At 45.1% G+C, this 23,967-nt stretch overlaps 1 protein-coding gene across 2 annotated transcripts in view; it reads right to left on the bottom strand.

Moving 5' to 3' along the window:
• The window catches only part of ACAD10 (acyl-CoA dehydrogenase family member 10), a 97,205-nt gene that overhangs the window by 4,582 nt on the left and 68,656 nt on the right, over positions 1-23,967 (bottom strand). For both annotated transcript variants that reach the window (XM_069755060.1, XM_069755054.1), the window contains exons 16-20: positions 19,692-19,782; positions 17,416-17,574; positions 12,822-12,994; positions 2,782-2,925; positions 1,202-1,279 (exon numbers count right to left, since the gene is read on the bottom strand). In XM_069755060.1, the coding sequence (XP_069611161.1) occupies positions 1,202-1,279; positions 2,782-2,925; positions 12,822-12,994; positions 17,416-17,574; positions 19,692-19,782 (645 nt within the window). The remainder of the gene's footprint in view (positions 1-1,201; positions 1,280-2,781; positions 2,926-12,821; positions 12,995-17,415; positions 17,575-19,691; positions 19,783-23,967) is intronic.

Below are 23,967 nucleotides of genomic sequence, written 5' to 3'. Positions count from 1 at the left end.
GTACAGGAACATGGTCTGATCATACCACAGCTCCTGGGCAAGGGAAAAAAGACTATACAGATAGCACAGCATGGGATCACATCTGATTCTTTTTGTGATATAAAACATTTCACTGCCTGTTTTCAAACAATGTTTTGCTTCAAATGAAGAATTATTTGCAATCCCATGCGGAAATGTATGTATAGTCCTCCCCTGCCCGGGAGCTGTGATATCAGACCATGTCCCTGTACGGTCAGACACGGCCATTACACAGTACACAGCAGGGGCACATTTATAAGATTATCTCAGCACAGGAACATTTTATTTAAACACATCCAATTGTGGAACTTATCCCAAGATATATTGATTAAAATTAACTTTTGTTTGTGGGGAAAACCTCTTTAAGTTTGTCTTGATAGGAAAAACTCATTCAAACTTTCAAGCTCAAGAGCGAGATAAGAGGAGTTTTTGGAATTCACCTGTAAAATATTGTCTTACAAAGTTAATTCACGGACACAGAAGACGATGTTATACGCTCCTGCCACATGGAAGGAGACACGAAACAGAAAGATCTATTTCTGCGGGCTATACCCCCGCCGACACTAATCAGTTTGTACACATACAGTATGGGCATTAGGAGAAGTAAATAAATGGTAAAAAATAAAGCGAGAACACAACGGGTTGGTGTGTCAGAATCCTGAAGGAGATAACCCCATCCAGGGCAAACTAGTAGATGCCCACAAATACAAGGGTGAGCTGTGACCCCGATAAACACAGCAAGAAAAGGATTTTACAGGTGAAAAACAAAAAAAATACAGACAACATTTTCTTGCTCTAATCACCGGGGTACAATTAGGGATAATAACGCTGAACATAGCAGATGATGGGAGGACCTTGGGTCCCCTTTCGCCATTAATGAGCCTTATGCAGGTTCACTTACGAAAACCGGGTTATGACTTTTACTTTGCAATGCAAATTGGCATCCTGATCCATTAAACAATAGTCATTTTGGATGTCATCTAAAAAGATGAAAAAGTAGTAAGATCAAAAGGGAATTTTTGATAAAAATCTCAAAGAAGTCTAAAGCAGGGGTCTAGACTGTGAAGGCTTTTAGCTTAGTATCCTCTTACAGACAGCAGCCCTTAGCCACTGTATTTTGTGTCCCCCCACTGTTATGAGCAAGGAATATTAGTATTGAAGATTGCTAGATTTCTTTTTTTACCTGAATTGCTCTGTCAACAACATTTTGAGCCATAGCTGGGGCGACCATTTTAATTAAAGCAATTTCCAAAGCAGCTTCCTGGAAAGGGAGATAAAACAAAAAGGTGAATAAAACTATAAAATACCGTAAATAGGGCAGATTTACTATTTGGTGTGCTTTGACTTTTTTGACACAAAGTCACACATCTAGTTTTAGACCTTTTTATTTTGTGCCTAAGACACTGTTGCCACTGACTCGCTAAAAGTTGGAGCATTGAGGGCAATGTGGCTTAGTCAGAAAGGGGACATGACTTGGACAATGCAGTTGAGCTGTGAAAATAAAAAGTTACCTTTTTTTCCTAAAAAATGTTATTTTAGCACCAATTTTTTTTTTATTTCCACAAGGGTAACAGGAGAAAATGGAACCCAAAATTTGTTGTGCAATTTCTCCTGAGTAAACCGACAGCGCGGAGCTCAGAAGGGAAGAAGCACCATTTTGGGGTTCAGATTTTGCTGGACTGGTTTTAGGGGGAAATGTCACATTGGCAGAGCCCCTGAGGTGCCAGAACAGCAGAAATTCCCAAAAGTTACCTTATTTTACAAACTACATCCCCCAATTAATTAATCTAGGGGTGCTGTGATCATATTGACACCACATGTGCCCCACAGAGTTTTATACCATAGTGCAGTGAAGAAAGAATAATTACATTTTTACCACCAATATTTTGTCATAGCCCCAGATTTTACATTTTCACATAGGAAAATGGGTAAAAAATAGCACCAAAATTTGTCCCACAATCTCTGCAGGACAAGATGTTTTCAGCTATACCATTTTTATTTACCGTACATTTGTCTTTTTGATCACGCTTTATTACACTTTTTGTTTGGCTGTATGATAAAGCCTTATTTTGCCATTGTTTTTATTTATATATATGATTTATATATCTGTTATTTTTATTATGAATATAATTTTTTTTTTTTTTTTTTTTAAGGTGATGCTGAACGCGACGATACCAAATATGTATACTTTTTTTGTTGATTTATTTTTTTCAGAAAAATATTCATTTATGGGTACAATATATTTTGTGAATTTAAAAAAAAAAAATATATATATATATTTTTACATCGTTTTTTTTTACCACTTTTTTTTTTACTCAGTCCCACTATGGGACTTTCACTTTCAGCCGTTTGATCGCAGTTATAAAGCACCACAGCAACGATTGGGACCCCGCAAGGATGTCAAAACGGGCCCCGATCAGAGGGGGCTCCCTCCCTCTGCCTGACTTCTAAATGCTGCTATCTATAGCATTTAGGGTTTTATCTGCAGGGAGCGGTGAGAGCATCACTCTTGATAGTGAGTGTCGGATATCAGCTGTGATATCAGCTGATCACCCGGCAGTGATCGTGAGCACACAGCGTTTTTATAAAAAAATTGTTAATCTATTCAAATGTGTCGGAAAAAAACACATCACAAACGTGAGCAAAAAGTTGCTTATTTTACACAGTGTGTTTCCTGCCAATACTTTGATTTTCAGTGCAGAAAAATCTGTTGCAAATATTCAACGAGGGGAACATACCCTTACTTTGTCTCTAAAAATGTACCTTATTGCCTACAGCATCCATCAGATGGGCAGCTTTAAGCACCAGCAATCTCGCCTGATCAATCTCAGCTCTGGATTTGGCAATATCTGCCAAGATAGTCCCTTGTTCCACCAAAGGTTTGCCAAAAGCTATTCTTGACTTTACCTTTCATAAAGAAGAACACAAGTACTTGAAAATCGTGAGAATAGATGCAGCTTGTGTTTTGTTGGTCACGTAATGGCACAATTTAATATGAATATGTACAGTAGATATGAAAAATTCAGTATATATGTTCACGATACAATAAGTAGCAGGCCATTTTCAAACAAAACTCAAGAACAGCCGTAAATTAGCATCAGGCTATACCATACATTGCACATGCTGGTGACAATCAATTTACTACACCAGGGGTGGGGAACCTCCGGCCAGCGATTTGTATATGGTCAGCAATGTCCTTTCCTCCGTCCTCCAGGCAAGTTACAGGGGACCACAGTACTCAGGCCGGCAGCCCCACTTTGCTGACCACCGGCCTTTTAAATCCTCCTTACACCGTAAGCAGGCACATGCTATGTTCACTACTGAACGCTGCGGCGCACACAATGAAGGATTATGTCCTGACTGTCAACTGCAAGCGTTAGAACGTTCTTTGTGGGCGGAGTTACGCGTTCAGCACTCCCATCCCTCTGATGTTGAGAATAAATGCTTTATTAACCAACAGGTGATTACAGATGTGAAATCCAACGTTTCACCATTTGGTCTTCAGCAATGATATGTGTGGGTGAATAGGTTGGTGCCTGTAGAAATTGCAAACATCGTTGCAATTCTTGCATGATCTACAATATTTGTCAAAGCACAAAGCTATCAGTGCACAGTGGTGTGAGCCTACTAAACAAACAGATTGTCCCTGTGATGAAGAAAAGTAGTCCCAGAGTCTACTGTTTGATGTATATGCTCCAGCCCGTGTCTACCATGTAATGTATATGCTACAGCCCCAGTGTCTTCTATGTGATATATATGCACCAGCCTCAGTACCTCTAATGTGAAGTACATGTTCTAGTCTCAGGGTCTCCTATGTGATTTATAGACAGCAGTCTCAGTTCCTCCTGTGTTATGTATATAGCAGTCTCAGTGTCTCCTATGTGATGTATATACACTAGTCTCAGTGCAGTGGCGTAGGAAGGGTGGTGCGGGGGGGGGGGGGCGGGCCGCCCCGGGCGGCACAATGTGGGGACGGCTATCAGCACGGCTGCACGCACTCATTCTCTGCTCCTTCCTCCCAGCATTATGAGGACTGGAGCAGAGCGCTGGCAGTGCGCGCGGCCGTGCACAGTTGCTGGCTGCAGTGTAGCAGGGGCACACAGTCACACACGCTGTGACTCACCCCCGCACCTGCAGTCAGCAGCAGAAGCTCCGATCCCGCCCCTCCAGCAGCGTCACAGCTCTCACAATGTGAAGAGCCATGGAGGGGCGGGGCTAAATGTCGGGGGCGGAGCCACGGACAAGCAGGAAGAAGAGGCAGAAGGAAATATGAAAATCAGAGCGGGAGACAGAAAAGATGTGAGAACAGAGACAGAAAACAACAGAGAGGCAAGACACAGGTGAGAAGTATACATGTATATATATATATATATATATATATATATATATATATATATATATATATATATATATATATATATTACATCATTGTCTAAGGGTCACACTTCCGTCTTTCTGTCTGTCCTTCTGTCTTTCTTTCTTTCACGGATATTCATTGGTCGCGGCCTCTGTCTGTCGTCGCTGATTGGTCTCGGCAGCTGCCTGTCATGGCTGCCGCGACCAATCAGCGACGGGCACAGTCCGATTAGTCCCTCCGCTGCAGTCAGTGCCCGGCGCCTGCTCTATACTCCCCACAATCAGCGCCCGCTCCATAATCCCCTCCAGTCACCACTCACACAGGGTTAATAGCAGCGGTAACGGGCCGCGATGTAACGCACTCTGTTACCGCTGCTATTAACCCTGTGTGTCCCTAACTATTTACTATTGATGCTGCCTATGCAGCATCAATAGTAAAAATATGTCATGTTAAAAATAATAAAAAAATGAAAAAACCTGCTATACTCACCCTCCATCGCCTTTCCCGCTCCTCGCAACGCTCCAGTGCCCGCTCCATGCAAGCGGCAGCTTCCGGTGCCAAGGATGGTATGTGAGAAGGACCTGCCATGACGTCACGGTCATGTGACCGCAACGTCATCACAGGTCCTGCGCTCATACCAACCCTGGGACTGGAAGCTGCCTCGTGCGATACAGGGCCAGAATTCATCGGAGGGTGAGTATATGTTTATTTTTTATTTTAAGTCTGTATACTACGTGGCTCTGTGCTGTATACTCCATCACTGGGCAATATACTACGTGGCTGGGCAATATACTACGTGACTGGGCAATATACTACGTGGCTGGGCAATATACTACGTGGCTGGGCAATATACTACGTGGCTGGGCAATATGCTACGTGGGCTGTGCAATATACTACATGGCTGTGTTATATACTACGTGGCTGGGCAATATGCTACGTGGGCTGTGCAATATACTACATGGCTGTGTTATATACTACGTGGCTGTGCTATACGCTATGTGGGCTGTGCTATATACTGCGTGGGCTGTGTTATACACTACGTGGCTGTGCTATATGGTACGTGGGCTGTGTTATATGCTATGTGGCTATGCTATATTTCTCTGCTGTATCTGCATCATGAATCATGCTATGTGTTAAAGGGGGGGCCCACTGAGACTCTTTCGCCCGGGGCCCTCTAAAACCGCGGCCGGCGCTGCAGCTGTTTAACGCTATTGACGTGCGGGCCCGCGCCCGTACGTCAATAGTTAACAACAGCCACCAGCCATTTGGAGGCTGGCAGCTGAAGTCGGCCGCAGCGCACACGTCGACGGCTTCTGACGTCATTGTCAGTCGCCGGCGAGTGCACGCTTCAGCTGCGTGGAGAGAGCAGGAGCGCGGTCAGGTAAGCAGAACTTGTTTTTTTTTTTTGCAGACCCTATCATGTGTGTTGCCCTATTTTTGGTAACCTTTGTGTGTATTGAGCCGAGGTGGGGGGGGGGGTGGGGGCACCAAACTCGGGAGCAGCCCCGGGCGGCAAAAGCTCTAGCTACGCCCCTGTCTCAGTGTCTCCTATGTGATGTATATACACTAGTCTCGGCGTATCCTATGTGAAGTATACTTCAGACCTCTCACTGCTTGAGTTCTATAAATATAACATGAGCAGTGATGACTTTCCCACTTTGAGTAGATATGCAGCGTAATATTCATCTGTGTTCGGAAGAATTTACTGCTGCGAGTTCTTCATAAAACTTATGCAAAGAGTGGATTGCTTTCCAGACAAACACAAACCTGTAAAATCAGTTGTGAGTAACAGCATCATCAATACCACCTAACATCACAAGCCTCACCAAAGAGAAGCAGTTCCAGACAGTACTTTAGAAATTGTTTGACTAAATATAGCAGGATCATTTTCATGTTGATAATTTTGTTATCTTTGCGAATGGGGTTACAAATATCTAAATGGCACATGGCAGGAAAAAGGTTCCCCACTCCTGTACTGCACCAATATCCAAGAAGCATAATTTCTCCTTGCGGAGATTGACATGCTAAGCATGCCGAGATGAGGAGACTTAAAGCCGCAATGCTCATCTGGGAAATATGCCAATTATGCAAATTGTCTTTTCAGAGAGGAAGAGAACTAGAACTCTAGTGCCACCTATTGGAAGGTAGCAATCCTACAAGTCAATGTTGACCCTTTAAACGAGCCTTGTCACAAGACTTAGGATAATAGCCAAACCAGAATCTGCAAATTGTGATTTTGGTTTGGCTATTATCCTAAGTCTTGTGACTAGGCTCATTAAAGGGTCAACAATGACTTGTAGGATTGCTACTTTCCAATAGGTGGCACTAGAGTTCTAGTTCTCATCCTCTCTGAAGAGACAATCTGTACTGCACCAAAAATATATGCAGCGATTATTTAGCTAGACGCTTTCAAGAGTTTATACGGTACGTCACTCTGTTAAAAAGGCCTAGAACAAGGGGGCGTGGCCTGAGAGTCCATGTGAACGGACGTGCGGCAGGAAGCTCCCGCTGCTGTATATTCAATAATTCTACAGAGCCGCTGCTGTTCGGTCCCTGAGGGGGCTTACCGGCTGCGGGGAGACTTGGAGAGTCTGGCGGTGCTGAGCGGTAGCGCTGGAACCGGCGAATATGACCAGGAGACGGCAGAAGGACGCGGGAGCCGGGGATGCAGGCGCAAACCAAGATGGCGCCGATACAAGGGAGAAGGCAGACAAGGAGAACGCCGCATGTAGAAAGCGCATGGAGGTAGCGGCAAAGCTCCAGCAGTTTGCGAGAGCGGAGGCCGCAGAGGAGGGAGCCGGAGCTGATACCGAGGAGGAGGAGGAGGAGGAGGAGGAGAGCCCAGCAGGAGAACATGAGGTACAACAGGGGAGAACGGAGAGCAAAATGGCGGTGGCAGAAGGGGGACCCGAGGAAATGGCGCCAGAAGCTGACCCTACCTTGAGAGACGTTTTTGCCCTGGTTTCTTCATGTAAACAGTCTCTGACTTTACAGATACAGGAGGTTAAGGGAGACACAGCCCAGATAAAAGATTGACAAACGTGTGGGGGAGGTAGAGGAGAGAGTGAGCACTGCAGAAGATCATATAGTGCAGCTGCAAAAAGCAGAGAAAAAGTTCACTCAAGCTATAGCTGAATTGGCTGCTAAAAATGAGGACTTTGAGAACAGGTCCAGAAGAAACAATATTCGCATAGTGGGCATCCCTGAAAAAGCTGAAGGGAGGAATCCAACGGAATATATTGAAAACTGGCTGTTAGAGACATTTGGAGATATGGCGCTAACAAAAGTGTTCGCGGTAGAAAGAGCGCATAGGGTCCCACCGAAACCACCTGTCCCTGGAGCGAATCCCCGTACCATGCTTGCCAAAATTCTAAATTATAGAGACAGAGACATTATCCTGAGGAAGGCCAGGGACATGACGGATCTGACAGTTGAAGGCAAAAGGATGGCTATCTACCCAGACTATTCTGCTTTGGTGCAGAAACAACGGATGATGTTCACGGGTATCAAGAGACGGCTGAGGGAGCTGGGGGTGCAATACTCCATGATGTTTCCAGCAAGACTGAGGGTGGTGGCGTTTGATAAAGTTCACTTTTTTCAGAAGCCGGAGGAAGCTACCCAGTGGATCAATATTAATGCTAAAAAGCTTAAAGGAAAAGGAGACTGAAACTGTGGGAAGAGTCTGATTTTGTTTACTTATCTGTCAGTTGGAAAAGAGTCATGTGATTGACAACTCAGGGGGTATGGGTGGTGAAGAAGGGAGTTGGATTGTAATCATTTAAAGTTAAAGGGATGGTGTAATGGCTGTTGGGAAAGGGGGAGGAAGGGTAAGCGGCAAATTATAAGTGTATGCAGGTTTCTTGCGTGTGTAAATAATTCTATGTTCAAATATTTTGAGACACGTTTTTCAAAATGTATGGAATCCTGTTATGTACAGTGGTGGGAGGAGGGTTGGGAAGGCAATGCCAAACGGAGTGTTCGCTATGGGCGATGATGCCCCACTCTTGAAAAGAGGTGGAATGATCAGATGTGAGGGGGGATGGGTGGGAGTGGGAGTTAGGAGAGGGGGGGGGAGGGAAGTTAGACAGCTCGTGCTCAAGAATGATGATACTCTTAGTGAAGATGAGTCAATTGATGGGGACCCGTTTTAAGATTTTGTGCTGGAATGTGAGAGGCCTAGGGGAAAAATCCAGACGAGCCGCGAGTTTGCAATATGCAAGAGACCAACGGGCCTCAATGATATGTTTGCTGGAGACGCATTTGGTAAGGGAAAAGGTGGATGTCCTAAATAGACGTTGGATTCAGAAGGGATACCACTCTACCTTCTCCACGTATGCAAGAGGAGTCTCAATCTTGGTTCCAGCGGGAGTTCAGTATGAGGAGGTGAAGGTATATGTGGATGTGGATGGGCAGTACGTACTAATACAGTGTATATTGTATGGAGTGATGATGTGTGTTGCTGCGATGTATATTCCGCCTCCCTACTCTAGCAGAAAGATCAGAGAAGTAATGGAGCGAGTGGAAAGATGGGGGCCAACACCGTTAATGATTATCGGGGATCTAAATAACATCTGTGATGATTATTGGGACAAAAATAAAAATACTCAGAATAGGTCGGAGGGACACATTACAACATTTGGCACCTATATACAGGAGATAGGTATGATTGATCTTTGGAGGGTCAGACATATTGGGGAGAGAGGGTACTCGTGTTATTCACCAGCGCATGCCACGCTCTCTAGAATTGATATGGCTCTGGGTAACAGGATCTTAGACACACTGGTTGGGGAGGTGAGATATCTGCCAAGGGCCTTGTCAGACCATAGTCCAATTGAAGTAGAGGTTAGATTGGAGGGGGCACGTTCGATAAATGGGAGAGATTGGAAGATTCATCCTAATTGGTTACAGAGCATTGAGTTGGAAAGTATAGGACGGGAGGTGGCGGAGTTCTTTGTCTTAAATGATGGAAGCACTGACGCTCTTACGATTTGGCATGCAATGAAGGCATATCTGAGGGGACTACTGTTTAGGGACATTTGTAGGTATAAGCGGAGGACGAGAGAGGCAGAAAAGGTGGCAGTTGAGGAGTTGAAGGAGGCAGAAGATGGGATGGCCACACTGGGAACTCCTGAGGCAGAGAGAAGGATGAAAAATGCACAAAACCATTTGGAAAAAATTCTGTTAGACAAAGCTGAGAGGAAGCGGGATTTCCAAAAAGTGTTGTTTTATCAGGAAGGAGAAACAGTGGGACATATGCTGTCGGTGGTGGCTGCTGCTCAGAGAGGATCTTCATATATACACTCTTTGGAACCTACAAGTGGAGGTAGAATAACGGAAACGCCCGAGATTTTGAGGGCCTTCGCGGACTTCTATGCAGATTTGTATTCCTCCCGGTTGGGTGAATCAGTCGAGGATACATTGACCTTCTTGGAGGGTCTGGATCTGCCGAGACTGAATGAGGCAGATAGGGAGAGCCTTGAGGCCCCTATCACTGAGGAGGAATTGAGTTGGGCATTGATGTCCATGGCTAATGGGAAGGCGCCTGGGGTTGATGGGTTACCCGCTGAGATTTATAAAGGTTTGGCAGAAGTGTTGATTCCTAGATTAAAAATGGTACTGGAGGAAGCTAGGTCCCGAGGGTGCTTGCCAGCCTCTATGAGAGAGGCCATAATAGTGGTTATTCCAAAGGAGGATAAGGATTTGGGGAAGCCGGAGTCGTACCGACCAATTTCCTTACTAACTAATGATGTCAAGCTTCTGGCCAAGGTGTTGGCTCTCCGTCTCTCTAGTGTTATTGCGAGTCTGGTGCATTCGGACCAGTCTGGCTTTATGCCTGATAGGTCAACGGCGATTAATTTGCGGAGGCTATATGTGAATCTGCAGGTGGAGTCTGACAACTGTGGTCGAAGAGTGATTGTATCGTTAGATGCCCATAAGGCGTTTGACAGTGTTGAGTGGGGATACCTATGGCAGGTGTTGGAATGTATGGGGTTTGGTCCGCAGTTTGTGGCCTGGATACAGCTGTTGTATTCATTACCGTCGGCTAGAATTAGAGTGAACGGGGAGCTGTCTCGGCCTATAGAGCTGGCTAGGGGTACTAGGCAGGGATGCCCGCTCTCACCCCTCCTGTTTGCTTTAGCTGTAGAACCTCTTGCTGCTAAGATTCGGCAGTCTGATAGAGTCCCTGGGTTTAGGTATGGGAAAATTGAGGAAAAAATAGCGCTATACGCGGATGACGTTTTGCTGTTCCTGGCTGATCCGGATGATTCACAGAGAGGGGCCATTGAAATTGTTGAGAGATTTGGTACCGTGTCGGGACTAACAATTAATTGGGGTAAATCGGTTCTTTTTAGGGTGGATGACGTAGGAGAGAATGTGAGTGAGGATGTTGGGGATGAGAGGCTAAAGGTGGTTTCCCAATTTAAATACCTTGGAATATGGATTTCGGTCCCAATTGCGGAGTTCCTACAAAGGAATTTGACTCCTGTTATGGGGGTACTCAAGGCGAAGGTAGATGCCTGGAATAAACTGCATCTATCGGTGGTCGGAAGCGTTAACCTTATTAAGATGGTCCTGATGCCTAAAATTCTATATGTTTTACACAATGCGCCAATTTGGATCCCTCGGGGGAAGTTCAGGCAGATTAATGCCCTCTTTAGAAGTTTGATATGGGGGAGACAATATTCACGTATTAGCCTGGAGACGCTTCAGCGACCCAAGGAAGATGGTGGTTTGGCTTTGCCCAACCCGGAAATATATTTTCTTGCAGCCCAGAGTCAGCATTTGACGGGCTGGGTGCGAGAGGCGTCATCCAGTGCAGTACAACACCTGATGGAAGAGGTGACAGGCCGACGATCGGTGGTTCAGTGTTTGGAAGATGGCTCCTTGGGCGCTTTAGGGAAATTATATCCAACCCTGTTCCTGATTCGTAAATTGTGGAATAGACTAAGGCAGATTCGTGGCGTTACAGGGCTGACTAAATTCACACCGATATGGTCTAACAACAATTTAAAGGAATTCGAGGCTCTGGGAGGACTGATGGAATGGCAGACTAAGGGAATTTGCTTTGTTCACCAGATAATCCAGCAGCAAGCATTGAAATCCTTTTCCCAATTGCAGGTAGAGTTTGGTCTGAGATCCACAGGGGAATATCAGTATGCGCAGATGAGACATGCCTTTAGAGCTCAGAATAAGAAAGCTGATATCAGGATTCAAGATGATATAGTTTTGGAGTATGTGTGTGGTGACGGGACCACAAGGGGAGTTATTTCCACCCTGTATAAGGACCTTATGCACACGTTTTTGCTTGATTTCCCTATAAAGGCGAGAGCTAAGTGGGAGAGAGAAGTGGGGCCGATGGAGAATGAAACCTGGGAATCGGTGATGGAGTGGGTTCCGCGACTATCCTTGAGTGAACCATATAGACTCTCGCAGCTATATATTTTGCACAGAGTATATAAATCTCCGGAAGTGCTACACAAAGCGGGGTTGCGTGCCAATTCTGAGTGCCCGAGGTGTGCGAGTGAGAATGCAGGAATATATCACATGATGTGGACGTGTCCTAGGCTGGCTGCTTTTTGGGTGGTGGTTTTGAGCCGGGCTGAAGTAGCTTATAAGTGTAGAGTTCTTAGAGATCCGATAGTATGCTTGCTGGGATATGTAGAAGAAATTGGAGTTGACAATACCTGGAAGATTGCAATCGCTAGGCTACTATACATGGCTAGGAAAGTGATAGCACGAAATTGGATAAATGCTGAACCACCTGCGAGGAGGGAATTTCTCCAATATGTACAACATGGTCTAAAATTGGAAAAGGGGGTGTACAAAAAAAGGGGGAGAATAGAAATGTTTAATAGAATGTGGTCTCCTTGGCTTGAACTGGACTGAGGAGTATAGAAGTCGGGTTTATTAGGACTTGGATAAGGGTAAATTACTCGAGGCAGAGATGGCCTCAGAGGAGTGCAGATTGGGAATGAGCTGTCTTATGGGGGAGGGGGGCTGTTGGGGTAATGTTGGGGTTTATTAAAATAAGAAAATGTGCATGTAACATATTGTAATGTAAATGGCATTCTGATGTTCTTCTTTATATTGTTAATACAAATCTATTTAAATAAAAAAAAAAAAAAAAGGCCTAGAACATTACACTACATTTAATTACAAATTTGCATAGAGTTTATATATTTTCCCTGTGTTTGCATGGATTTACTTGGTTATTCCAGTTTTCTTCCACACTCCATATAACATACTGAAAGGTTAATTGGCTTCCTTCCTACAGCATTGAAAGTGTGTGTGTAAGCAACAAATATAATTATCATGATCATTATATCATTTTGTGAAACTGTAAATTACATCAGACATATAGATCACTGGTGTAAAACTGTACAGAAGAGGGACTAACATGGACAGAATACATTGAAAGGTTTTAATGCAAGGAAATATGACTTACTCTTTGTTTCATGAGAGATAAGGACATCTCTGCATTTCCTATAAGTCTCATACAATGATGTATTCTTCCTGGACCCAATCTGCCCTGTGCAATTTCAAATCCTCTTCCTCTACCCAGTAGTATATTCTCCTTAGGCACTCGCACATTATCAAAGAGTAATTCTCCATGTCCAGCTTTGCATAGAAAAAAAGACAAAATAACTCATGACAACAAGAATTTAAAGGGGTTGTCCCACGAATAAATTACATTTCTTTGAGGCAAAACATTTAAACAGACAGGGAAATGTTTTACCTCACAGAAAGCAGCATCTGCGAGTTGATGTGTGCTGTCTGTATACTCTATTTTCCTTCCTCACCTGCTCAGGAGATGTAGTATGATCAGACCATGTTCCTGTATGGTCAGACACTACATTACACAGTACATAGCAGGGACACATTTATAAGATTATCTCAGCACAGGGGAAATTTGTTTATAAATGCATTCAGTTATAGATCAGAAGGATTTTTGGTACTTGCCGTAAAATCTCTTTCTTGGAGCCTTTATTGGGGGACTCAGATGACCATGGGTGTAAGCTGCTGTCGCTAGAGGCTGATACTAGGCAAAAAAAGAATTAGCTTCTCAGCAGAGTAAACCCACTGACTTGCACAAAGCAGTGGGAGAAGTAACAACAAATAACTATTCACAGGCCCAACAAAGGAACTCAGGCCCAACAAAGGCACAAGGGAGGGTGCTCTGTCCCCCAATGAAGGCTCCAAGAAAGATTTTACGGCGAGTATCAAAAATCCTTCTTTCTTTAATATCGCTTCATTGGGGGACACATGTAACCTTGGAACGTCCTAAAGCAGTCCAAGGGAGGGAACAGATTAAAAGTATCCAAATCAGGTAGGGTTACGAAGAATAGCTGCTTGCAGCATCTTTCTACCTAGGCCAGCATTAGCTGAGGCGTAGGTATGCATCCTGGAGAATCTTGCAAATGTATGAAGGGATGACGAGGTAGCGGCCTTGCAGATTTTGGTTGCAGACACCTGGTGGCGAACGGCCTAAAAAGCCACCACCACACTGCTCGAGTGAACCCTCACTCCCGGAGGGAGTGGTCTATCCTTAACTTGATAAGCCTCCACTATAGTTGAGTGGATGGACCCAGTGAGTGATAGTAGACCTGGAGGCAGGGAGTCCTTTGCAACTACACTCGGGAATGACAAGCAAGGGTTCCAAACATCTGAAGGATGCTGTCTTTGATAGGTAAAGAAGTAAGGCTCTGACTAGGTCCAGCTTGTGGAGAGACCTTTCCAGGGGATGGACAGGAGGAAGGAAGCACAATATCCTCGTTGATATGGAGCAGGGAGACTATCTTGAGAAGGAATGAGGGAATGGTTAATAGGACCACCTTGTCCTAGTGGAGAATGAGGAAAGAAGAACAGCATGAGAGGGCTGCTAATTCTGAGACCCGTCTGATAGAAACAATCGCAACCTTCCAGGACAGAAGAGAGGACACGATGTCCTGAATGGGTTAGAAGAGAAGACACTATGGTGGCGTTAGGTGAGCAACTCCCTGAAGGAAGGTCTTGACCTGGGGACAAGAGGCAAAAACCATTGAAACAGAATTGAGAGTTCACAGACCTGGCCCTTGAAGGTACTAAAAGACAATCTAGACTCTAGCACTGATAGTAAGAAAGGTAGGATGATAGAAAGGAAATAAACATAGCAGCTGTGTGGCTGTCTTTACACCAGCCAAAGACGTGCGATGAAAAATGTGTAAGGATGAGGGTTTCCTCACCTTGATCATGGTCTGTTTGACCTGGGACAAGAAGCTTGCCTCACTCAGGACTACAGCTTCAGGGTATGTGCACACGTTGCAGATTCCATCGGATTTTTCCACGTGCCCTGCGTTTTACCTGAGGATTCCCTGCGGGTTTTCTGTGGATTTTGTGTGGAATTCGCCTGTGTTTTTACACCTGTAGATTCCTATTATGGAATAGGTGTAAAACGCTGCGGAATACGCACAAAGAATTGACATGCTGGGGAAAATAAACCGCTGCGTTTCTGCGTGGAATTTTCTGCAGCATGTGCACTGCGGATTTTGTTTTCCATATGTTTACATGGTACTGTACACTGCATGGAAAACTGCTGCGGATTCGCAGCCAAATCCGCAACGTGTGCACATACCCTCAACAGCCATGCCATTAAATTGAGAGACCGAGAATTCTGGTGGATGAGGGGACCCTGAGAGAGTAGGTCTGGTCGGTCTGGGAGTTTCCGAGTACATCTGTGAGTGGGTTGAATAACTCTGCATACCAGGCTCTTCTGGGCCAGTCTAGGACCACTAGGACGACTGGAACTCCTTCCGGTTTGATCCTTTGTCCCATTAACAGGATGGCCTGTTACTTTCTCTTTCCTCGTACTCTTATGCAGATTCGAAGAGAGCGGGGGGGATGGGTGTCCTCGTGAACGAATCCCCAGGTGATGTGACAAGTCCTTCTCCTCCGAGAGAAGGACTCTGGCGTAGGCGGTATCGAACAGCATGCCTAGGAAAACTAGGCGCTGGGCCGAGATCAGAGACGACTTTGCCGTGTTGACTAACCAGCCTCGGTGATAAGTTTGTCGCAACAGTCTCAGAAAGGACTATCCCCTTGAAGAGAAGAATGGCCATGACGGCCGCCATGACTTGTGTAAACACTCTGGAAGCAGAGGCCAGTTCAAAGGGAAGAGCCGTGAACTGGTAGTGGCACCCCTGACCGCAAAACCTCTGATGTGCAATACAAATTGGAATGTAGAGGTAGGCAGCTTGAATGTCAACTGAGCAGAGGAATTCCTTAGGTTCCATGGAGGCAATCAATGAGCGGAGGGTTTCCATCTTGAAATGATGGTGACGCAACGGTTTAGTAGTTTGAGATCCAGGATCAGGTGAGCTGTCCTTCTTTGGGACCATGAAGAGGTTGGAATAGAAATCTGAGAAGTGTTCTTGAGAGGGAATTGATACAATGACCCCTACCCAGAGGAGAAAGGGGAAGGCCTGAAAAAACAAAAACAAAAACAAAACGGGGCCTTGGGCTGGGACCCTTGGAGAACGAGACATGAAGAAACGTCTGCATGCAAGAGAAGAAAATTCTATCTTGTAGCCTGTGGTAATGATCGCCCTGACCCAGGCATCATCTACTAAGGAGAGCCACGCATCCAGAAAGAGAAGAAGACTGCCCCCCCCACATCTTTAGAGTATTTCCAGGTGGTGATGATCCGTCATGCAGAAGAGAATCTATTAGATCGGGATCCTGACAGCTTGGCAGAGCAACCCTTTGAACGCCATGAAGGGGTGGGTTTGAAGGACGGCTTCCTTCTCTCTTGATGGGCTGAAGACTGGTCTCACTGAAAGGAGGTCCCGGGGGGGGGGGGAAGCCTGTTGAAAGGAGAGTAATGGAAGAGGATGTCTCCCGGTGGGTGGGATTTTAAGTCCAGATTGGGGAAGATAGGTTCTCTTACTACCAGTGGCATGCAAGATGAACTGATCCAGCTTAGATCCAAAAGAGTCATAATCCCTGAAAGGAGAGCTAGAGTATTCTGCGCATGGCTACAATACTGCTAGTGATGCGGGCAAACAGCTGGCAGTGTCAAGAGACGGGCGAGCAAAATATTTTCTTGCGTGAGCAATCTGGTCAGTAAGATCAGCCAGTTCTTCTGACGAGGCCGCAGATAAGATGCCCTGACGAATGAGTTTAGCCCAGGCAAAGACCAACTTGGCTAGCCATGAGGAAGTGAAGGTGGGACAGAGAAAAGAGCGAGCAGCCTCAAAGGCGGACTTAGCTAGGGCTTTGATCAGTCAGTGGAGTACTTGAGAGAGGAACCATCAGGGAGTGACAAAACAGTGCAGGTGGACAGGCATAAGACTGGCTGATACACTGCCCATTTGCTGAGGAGATTGGACCCAAAAGGATATAAGATATTTCACTGTTTCATACCAGGGAAGCGCTTTTCCAGGTGCACCCACTGTTTTGCAAAGATTCCCTCAAATTCCTTTGCGGAGAGGGCTGGAATGTGGAAAAGGCAAGAACCATCCGCTACACACCATCCTAAGACACACTTGAAGTGTCAGGATGTAAGGTCCTACCATGCAGACCAGAGAGGGTACGATGTGTATGGCATCACATTGCTCTCTTGGTCACTTAGTTGGGAAATGAGGGTTAGAAGTTACACCCTATTACTCTGAAGACAAGAATCTGAAAAACAAAGGGAAAACATTTAAAAACACACAAAAAGGTGACCTAAGGAAGAAACCAGATCTGGGACCGGATCCGAGTCTGCTTCCTACTGACACCAAGCTAAAACTGACGTGCTTAGTGCCAATCGGTGTACACTGCTGAGGAGGAGCCAACTCTTTTTGCCCAGTGTCAGCCTTCTAGGGACAGCAGCATACACCCATGGTTACCAGTGTCCCCCAATGAAGCTATACATAAATATTTTTAATCCAAGATTTTTTTTTTTTATTAAAATGTACTCTGTTCATGGGACAACCCCTAGAAAAATGTTTCAGTACTAACATAGCCATCTCTTGCCATGTATCTGTATACTGGAGACAGTTGTTTAGGCTGAGATTTTTTACCTGGAGCATCATCTAATCCATAGACAGTGAGAGGCCTCAGGACCTTCACTCCAGGTGTATCCATTGGAACCAAAATCATGGTCTGCTGTTTATGACGAGGGGCATCTGGATCAGTCTTTCCCATAAAAATACAAATTTTGCAACGTGGATCAAGTGCTCCTAATGAAAGAAAAGCATCTTTGTATTATCATCACTAGAGAAAATTACTTAAAACAGAACTGTACTTTCAACAAACTTTGCATAAACCAAACAAGCGATAAAAAAACTTTGTAATGTATATTATATGAGAAATAGGCTTTCTCCTTGACATATCAGACCCTACTTCCCCTCCCCTACCTCCCAAAGTTGTTATCCACTGTGAAAAAGCAGTTCACATCTATCCTGCTCAGAGGAGATGGACTTCAGGTGTCATTTTCAGTTAAAATGTTGCAAAATTTGTACAAAAATGTCCGACAAGCATAAAATCACTCTGGGAGAGAACCAGAGTACATTTAAGCAAAAAAATGTATGACTTTTTAAAAAGTCAAGATTGATTAATCATCCAAAATTGTCCATAAACCCCAAACCCAGCCCCTATGACTAAGATAAAAAAAAACTACAACAGTTGAACACAAAGAAGACTTTAAAAAAGGTGCAAATTAAAAACAGCTGAAAAACACCCAAAACTAGAGAACAAAGGTGAAAATGCAATAACGAATAGGGCCCAAAGTACCATCAAGAGTATGCAAGTTTGTTTTAGACAAAGGAGAACTGAACCCACCTGAAACTGTATAAATGTACAAATGCGAAGTCTACATTCACTGGAATAAAATCTGAGTGTTGGTAATAAACAACAGAGTTCCCCCAGATTGCGGATATCCTGGAAATTAACTATATTGCATGTATGTTTTCTACATTGTGTCAATATACTATTTGCATATATCCTTATATTATTTTAATAAAAGGTACTATATTTTAGTAGTGTGCAAAGAGTCCAATGTATTTCTATGAGATTTACACTGCTCTTCTATGGAAAAAGCTAAGCTTTTTTAAAGCTCATATTATTACAAATTTTCAGAGCACCACTGTGTGCCGTACATATAAAAAAAAAAGATTTACATAAAACATATAAATTACAATGAACAAAATAACATGACAGATTGATACAGAGGGGAAGATAACCCTGCCCTCTTGGGCTTACAGTCTACAGGGGCATACAGCAGCTCCAGTATTACTGAGGTGGCAGCAGGGTCATTACAAGGTGTAAGATTTCTTGAAAAGATGAATTTTGAAGTTCTGTCTGAAGGTTCCATGGGAGACAACCAGACATATTGGGACACGGAATTCCAGAGAATAGGGGATGTTCAGAAAAGGTCTTGAAGGCAATTGGGTGAAAAAACGTACGAGAGTGAAGGAAGGAAAGCGGTCATGTGAGGATCGGAGATTATGTGTGGGAAGATATCGGGAGTGTAGTTCAGAGATATTTGGAGGACATATACTATTGAGAGCCTTGTAGGTCAGTGTTACGTCTGTTTGGAGACTAGAATGTAATGAAGAGATCTACAGAGTGGAAAGGCAGCAGAGTAATGAGAGGAGAGATGGATTAATCAGGCAGCAGAGTTAAGGACAGACTAGAGAGGTGTGAGTGTTAGTTGCGAAACCACAGAGGATGATGCAGTAGTCCAGGCAGGAGAGCACTAACATTTTAGTAGATTCAGAGTAGACTAAGGAATGTATTCTGGAATTTTTTTGTTTTTAGTTGAAGGCTGTAGGAGGTGGGAAGGGCTAGGATGTGTAATTTGAAGGACACAGCAGAATTGAGGGTTACTCCGTGGCAGCGGACTTGTGTTGTTACAGGGGAAAGGGTGATGTCATTTATAGTGGCAGATAGATCTGGTAGGGTAGTTAAGGGAGATGGAGGAAAGATGATCAGTTTGGTTTTCTCCATATTAAGTTTTAGGAAGTGTGATGAGAACGTGGATATGGCTGAAAGACACTCTGGTATTCTGGACTGCACAGAGGTGACATCTGTGTCACAGGGGTAGATTATCGTGTCATTGGTGTATAGGTGAAACTGGAAGCCATGGGACACCTATAAGGTACTTACGGTAATCTAAAACAGACATAAAGAATATATACAGAAGACATACAGAAGCACCTGCATATTACTCTTTAACCAAGAGAAAACCTTTTGAAGTGCAATTTTGCATATCTTGTACAAATTACACTTGATAAGATTGTCAGACGAATTTTATATCACATTGTTACCCAAAGGTTCTGTCACTTTAATCTCATACCTGATGTCCACCATTTATGTCCATTGATAATGTACGAGTTTTCATCTTTTATAATTGATGATTCAATGTTGGTGGCATCAGAAGATGCAACCTAAAGAAGAATGCAAAAAAGACACTTTCACTATGTTGTGTGGACACGGTATAGATCAATGGTGTTCATGATAGCAACAGCTCAAGTTTATTGCATAGCAACATAAAATTCTCCTAGATTGTGAAAAAAGAAATATCTACGACAATGGAACATTAACAGCAATGACATCAGCATTTTCTAAAGCCTTTAATGGGAGGCACACGAGGCCTCTAAGTCAGCTCCTACTGTTAGTTTGCTTCCTACCATGCCCCCCAACTGTGGCATTACAAACTATTCTGAGGCCATCTTAGTTCATTGTCAAAAAATAGGGATTTTTGTGTACTCACCGTAAAATCCATTTCTCCGAGCCATTCATTGGGGGACACAGACCATGGGTGTATGCTGCTGCCACCAGGAGGCTGACACTAAGTAATACAAAGAAAGTTAGCTCCTCCCCTGCAGTATACACCCTCCTGCTGGCCCCCAGCTAACCAGTTCGGTGCAAAAGCAGTAGGAGATCAATTAGAACATATAAGCGTATAGCATGTCACAATATATAGGAGAGTATAACATATCAAATGATAAAAACAAATACAAACTAATAATAAAGGGAGGGAGCTGTGTCCCCCAATGAATGGCTCGGAGAAAAGGATTTTACGGTGAGTACGCAAAAATCCCTATTTCTCCTTCGCCTCATTGGGGGACACAGACCATGGGACGTCCCAAAGCAGTCCCTGGGTGGGGACAACATCAGATCAGGCCGTGTAACCGCTACTGCCAAGTGCGCCACCGTGGCCTGCAAAGTCCACCTGCCCAGACTCACATCTGTGGAAGTGTGTGAATTATAGTGCTGCAAGAATGCCTGCGGACTGGAGGAATTCGTAAGCTTGCGGTCGTGCTTCCGACGTCTGGAGCCTAGAGCCCTCAGACAGGGAGATAGGCTGACATCTAGCACGGAAGGACTCCTGGATGGAGAAAAGAATCCACCAGGCTAACATGGCCGATGAAACGGTTAAACACTTCCTGTGACCGTCAGGAAGCCTACTTACCATCGAGAAGCTCAAGTAAAGTGTCCAACCTTCGGAAGGACGCCGTCCTCGATACGTACCGCTCGGAGCACTTACTTCTTCCAGATTATGGAGAACCCCTTCCGTCTTGTGGACTGAAGCCGAAGGAGATGAGAGGACGATGCTCCTGCAACAGTGGGAATACAAAACCACCTTGGCAACGAGGGAAGGGGATGGCTTGAGGGCAACCTTGCTTTGATGGTAATAAGAAAAAGAGACTGAAAGAAAACAGAGCGGCGAGCTCTGAAGACTCATCCGGATGACAAGAACGCAGAGAAAAAAAAAGGGGAGTGACCTTCCCTGATAGTAAAGTCTTTCTAGATCGAAAAAGGAGTCTACTGTAAGATCCCCAGGACCATTAAGGTCCCACAGATCTAACGGTACGCAGTAGGGAAGAACTACAGGAGAAGGCTCCCTGCGAGAAAGACCATATTTCCAGTTTTGTCGAACTAAGACAGAAAAATACTAGCACCGCAAGTGAGAAAACCTGACATGGTCAGTGCGGGTCTCCCGGGATCACTGGGGCCCTTTCTGCTTCCAAAAGGACCTTAGACGTAGTGGAAGAGGGGATATGGAAATTGGTACCATGGAAGAACCGAGCATGCACTGCGATGGTCTCTGATCTCGAGGCCAACCCATGAACCGGAGTACATTGGCGTTCAGCTTGGACACCATCCGACCTACAACTGGAGTACTCCAGTGAAGGCAGATCTGAAGGAAGACTTCCGAGTGAAGTTCCCACTCACTTGAGGAGAAACCCTGACGGCTGAATAGGTCAGCCGCCCAGTGTTCTACTCCAGGGATATGTACTGTTGAGATCACCGAATGATAGATCTCAGCCCATCAGAGAGTGCGAGGTACCTCGGCCATGGCGCTTGACTGTGGGTACCTGCTAGATGATTGACGTATGGTACAGCCGTGGCATTATCCAATTGAAGACGGATGGTTGGTCCATCTAAAGGCAGTGGACCTGCTGTAGGATTAGCCGTACCGTTCGGATGTCCAGAGAAATGATCGGGAGAAGAAGACTGGCATCGGTATTCCCTAATAACCATTGGACCAGGAGAAGGCTCTGAATGAGGATGGAGCTTAGAGACTAACTTTGAAAGTCTGATTCACTTGCTGCAAACGAGAGGAGCGAAAGATACTTCTTCCATTGTCGACTTTTTCCTCAGAACCCGACTAGCGAATTGAATGAACCGAGAGAATGAGAGATCAAGTGCACAAGCTCCCTGTTGAAGGGCCACGACCTTGACTCGAGAGAGAATAATAATAATAATAATCTTTATTTTTATATAGCGCTAACATATTCCGCAGCGCTTTACAGTTTTGCACACATTATCATCACTGTCCCTGATGGGGCTCACAATCTAGATTCCCTATCAGTATGTCTTTGGAATGTGGGAGGAAACCGGAGTGCCCAGAGGAAACCCACGCAAACACGGAGAGAACATACAAACTCTTTGCAGATGTTGTCCTGGGTGGGATTCGAACCCAGGACCCCAACGCTGCAAGGCTGCAGTGCTATCCACTGAGCCACCGTGCACAACATCCTTCTTGTGCAGGATCATCCTGAAAGAGGATCTGCTGGGCTGGGAATGAGGAAAAAACTTGTCTAAGTTTAGCTGCTAGCCCAAGTGAGAGGGTATTGCAAGTGATATAGACGACTCAGCGTGGTCCTAGAAGAGCGGCTAGAAAGTCGACCAAGTAGGGCAGGACAACTATGCTTCTAGGATGCAAGAAGCACATGACCACCGCTATGACCCTTGCTGTTCGCGAATGGAAAGGCGAAGAGATTATTGTAGAGGGGAAAAAATAGGCATGTGAGGGTAAGAATCCCGAATGTCGATGGCTGAGCGGAGGAACTCCATCTGAAAAAGGAGGAGCCTGTGAAAGGTTGTTAGAAGTTTGAGGTCCAGGAATGATCTTACTTTTCATTGCCTCCTTTTTGAAACCAAGATTCCTTAGATCTAGACTGTCCTGGACAACGCTTCCACTGCTGGATGGGTCTGTAGAAAAGACACGATCCCTTGTTAGTCTCCCGCTCAGAAGATTTGATTTGAATCGAAGTAGTTAAGGTCTCTGACCAGGAGACTATTGGTCAAGCAACCCATGTGGTGGAGAGCGCCGAACCCGAAACCACAAGACGGAACGCACCAGATTTGCTATCCGACCGTCTGTGGTATTTTAATTGATGACACATCGGGCGGAGATACTGGTAGGTATACCACAAGAAATTCTACCCGATTAGTCTGCCAAGTGGCAAAAGCGGGGCTGCAACCAGCAGGTCTCTTGCCATCGTCGTGCAGAGTAGAAAATTAGGAACCCTCGATCCCTCATCCTCTTAACAGGGATGTGGAGAGGGATCGTCCGCTTTCTTGCATCATCCGCTGAATAGTGGTGATACAAAGGGGGGTGCTCGGACGCCAAAAATAAGTGCCTCTGTACATCCCCAGAGTTGAGGGCCCCGGGTGGACAGGGCAGGTTGTCTGGCGTTAGGCCTGGATGCAGAAGAGGATACATGGAGGCGACACTGCATGTGTTCGTGTGTTGAAGATGTGGGGGGGGAAACGGTGCCTTTTAAAGGACCCGTCGCCCATAGAAAACAGACCAGGTATGGCAACCTACTTAGAGGCTCCTGTCCAGTGAATCACTCGTCAATTTGTTGATGGTATAAATAGGAGAGTCCCTCTTTTGCTGAAGCTCTGGCAATCCAAGGCAATATGCGATCCATATTCAGCGTTGTACTCAAGAAATCATAGGGGAGAGAACAGGAAGTGAAAACTTCCGTTTTCTAGACGCCTGTACGATTTCCTAGAACACTTGCGGCCCCTGCTAACCGACGGCTCCCATGTAGGAGAGGGACCATGTATATCGGTCCTGCGAGCACTCCGAGCCACAGAGGGTTCACAGAGGGATTCCATCTCTTGTCAGAGAAACCATGGGTTGTGGTTAGGGGATGAGCGGCGGAAGGCTCCAGAGCTCAGTTAGGGTGACCAGCCTCGGATTGATGATGTTCTCTTGAGACCAGTAAATACTGGTCATGCGCCTATAAGACTAGGGAATACTGGTCGTGTGCCTTTAAGACCAGGGAATACTGGTCATGTGCCTTTAAGAACCAGGACATACTTGTCATGTA

This window comes from Ranitomeya imitator, chromosome 1 (genome assembly GCF_032444005.1).
Source record: "Ranitomeya imitator isolate aRanImi1 chromosome 1, aRanImi1.pri, whole genome shotgun sequence".
Lineage (NCBI taxonomy): Eukaryota > Metazoa > Chordata > Amphibia > Anura > Dendrobatidae > Ranitomeya > Ranitomeya imitator.
Note: the sequence above shows the minus strand (reverse complement) of the source record. Positions and strands in the feature narration are given on the sequence as shown.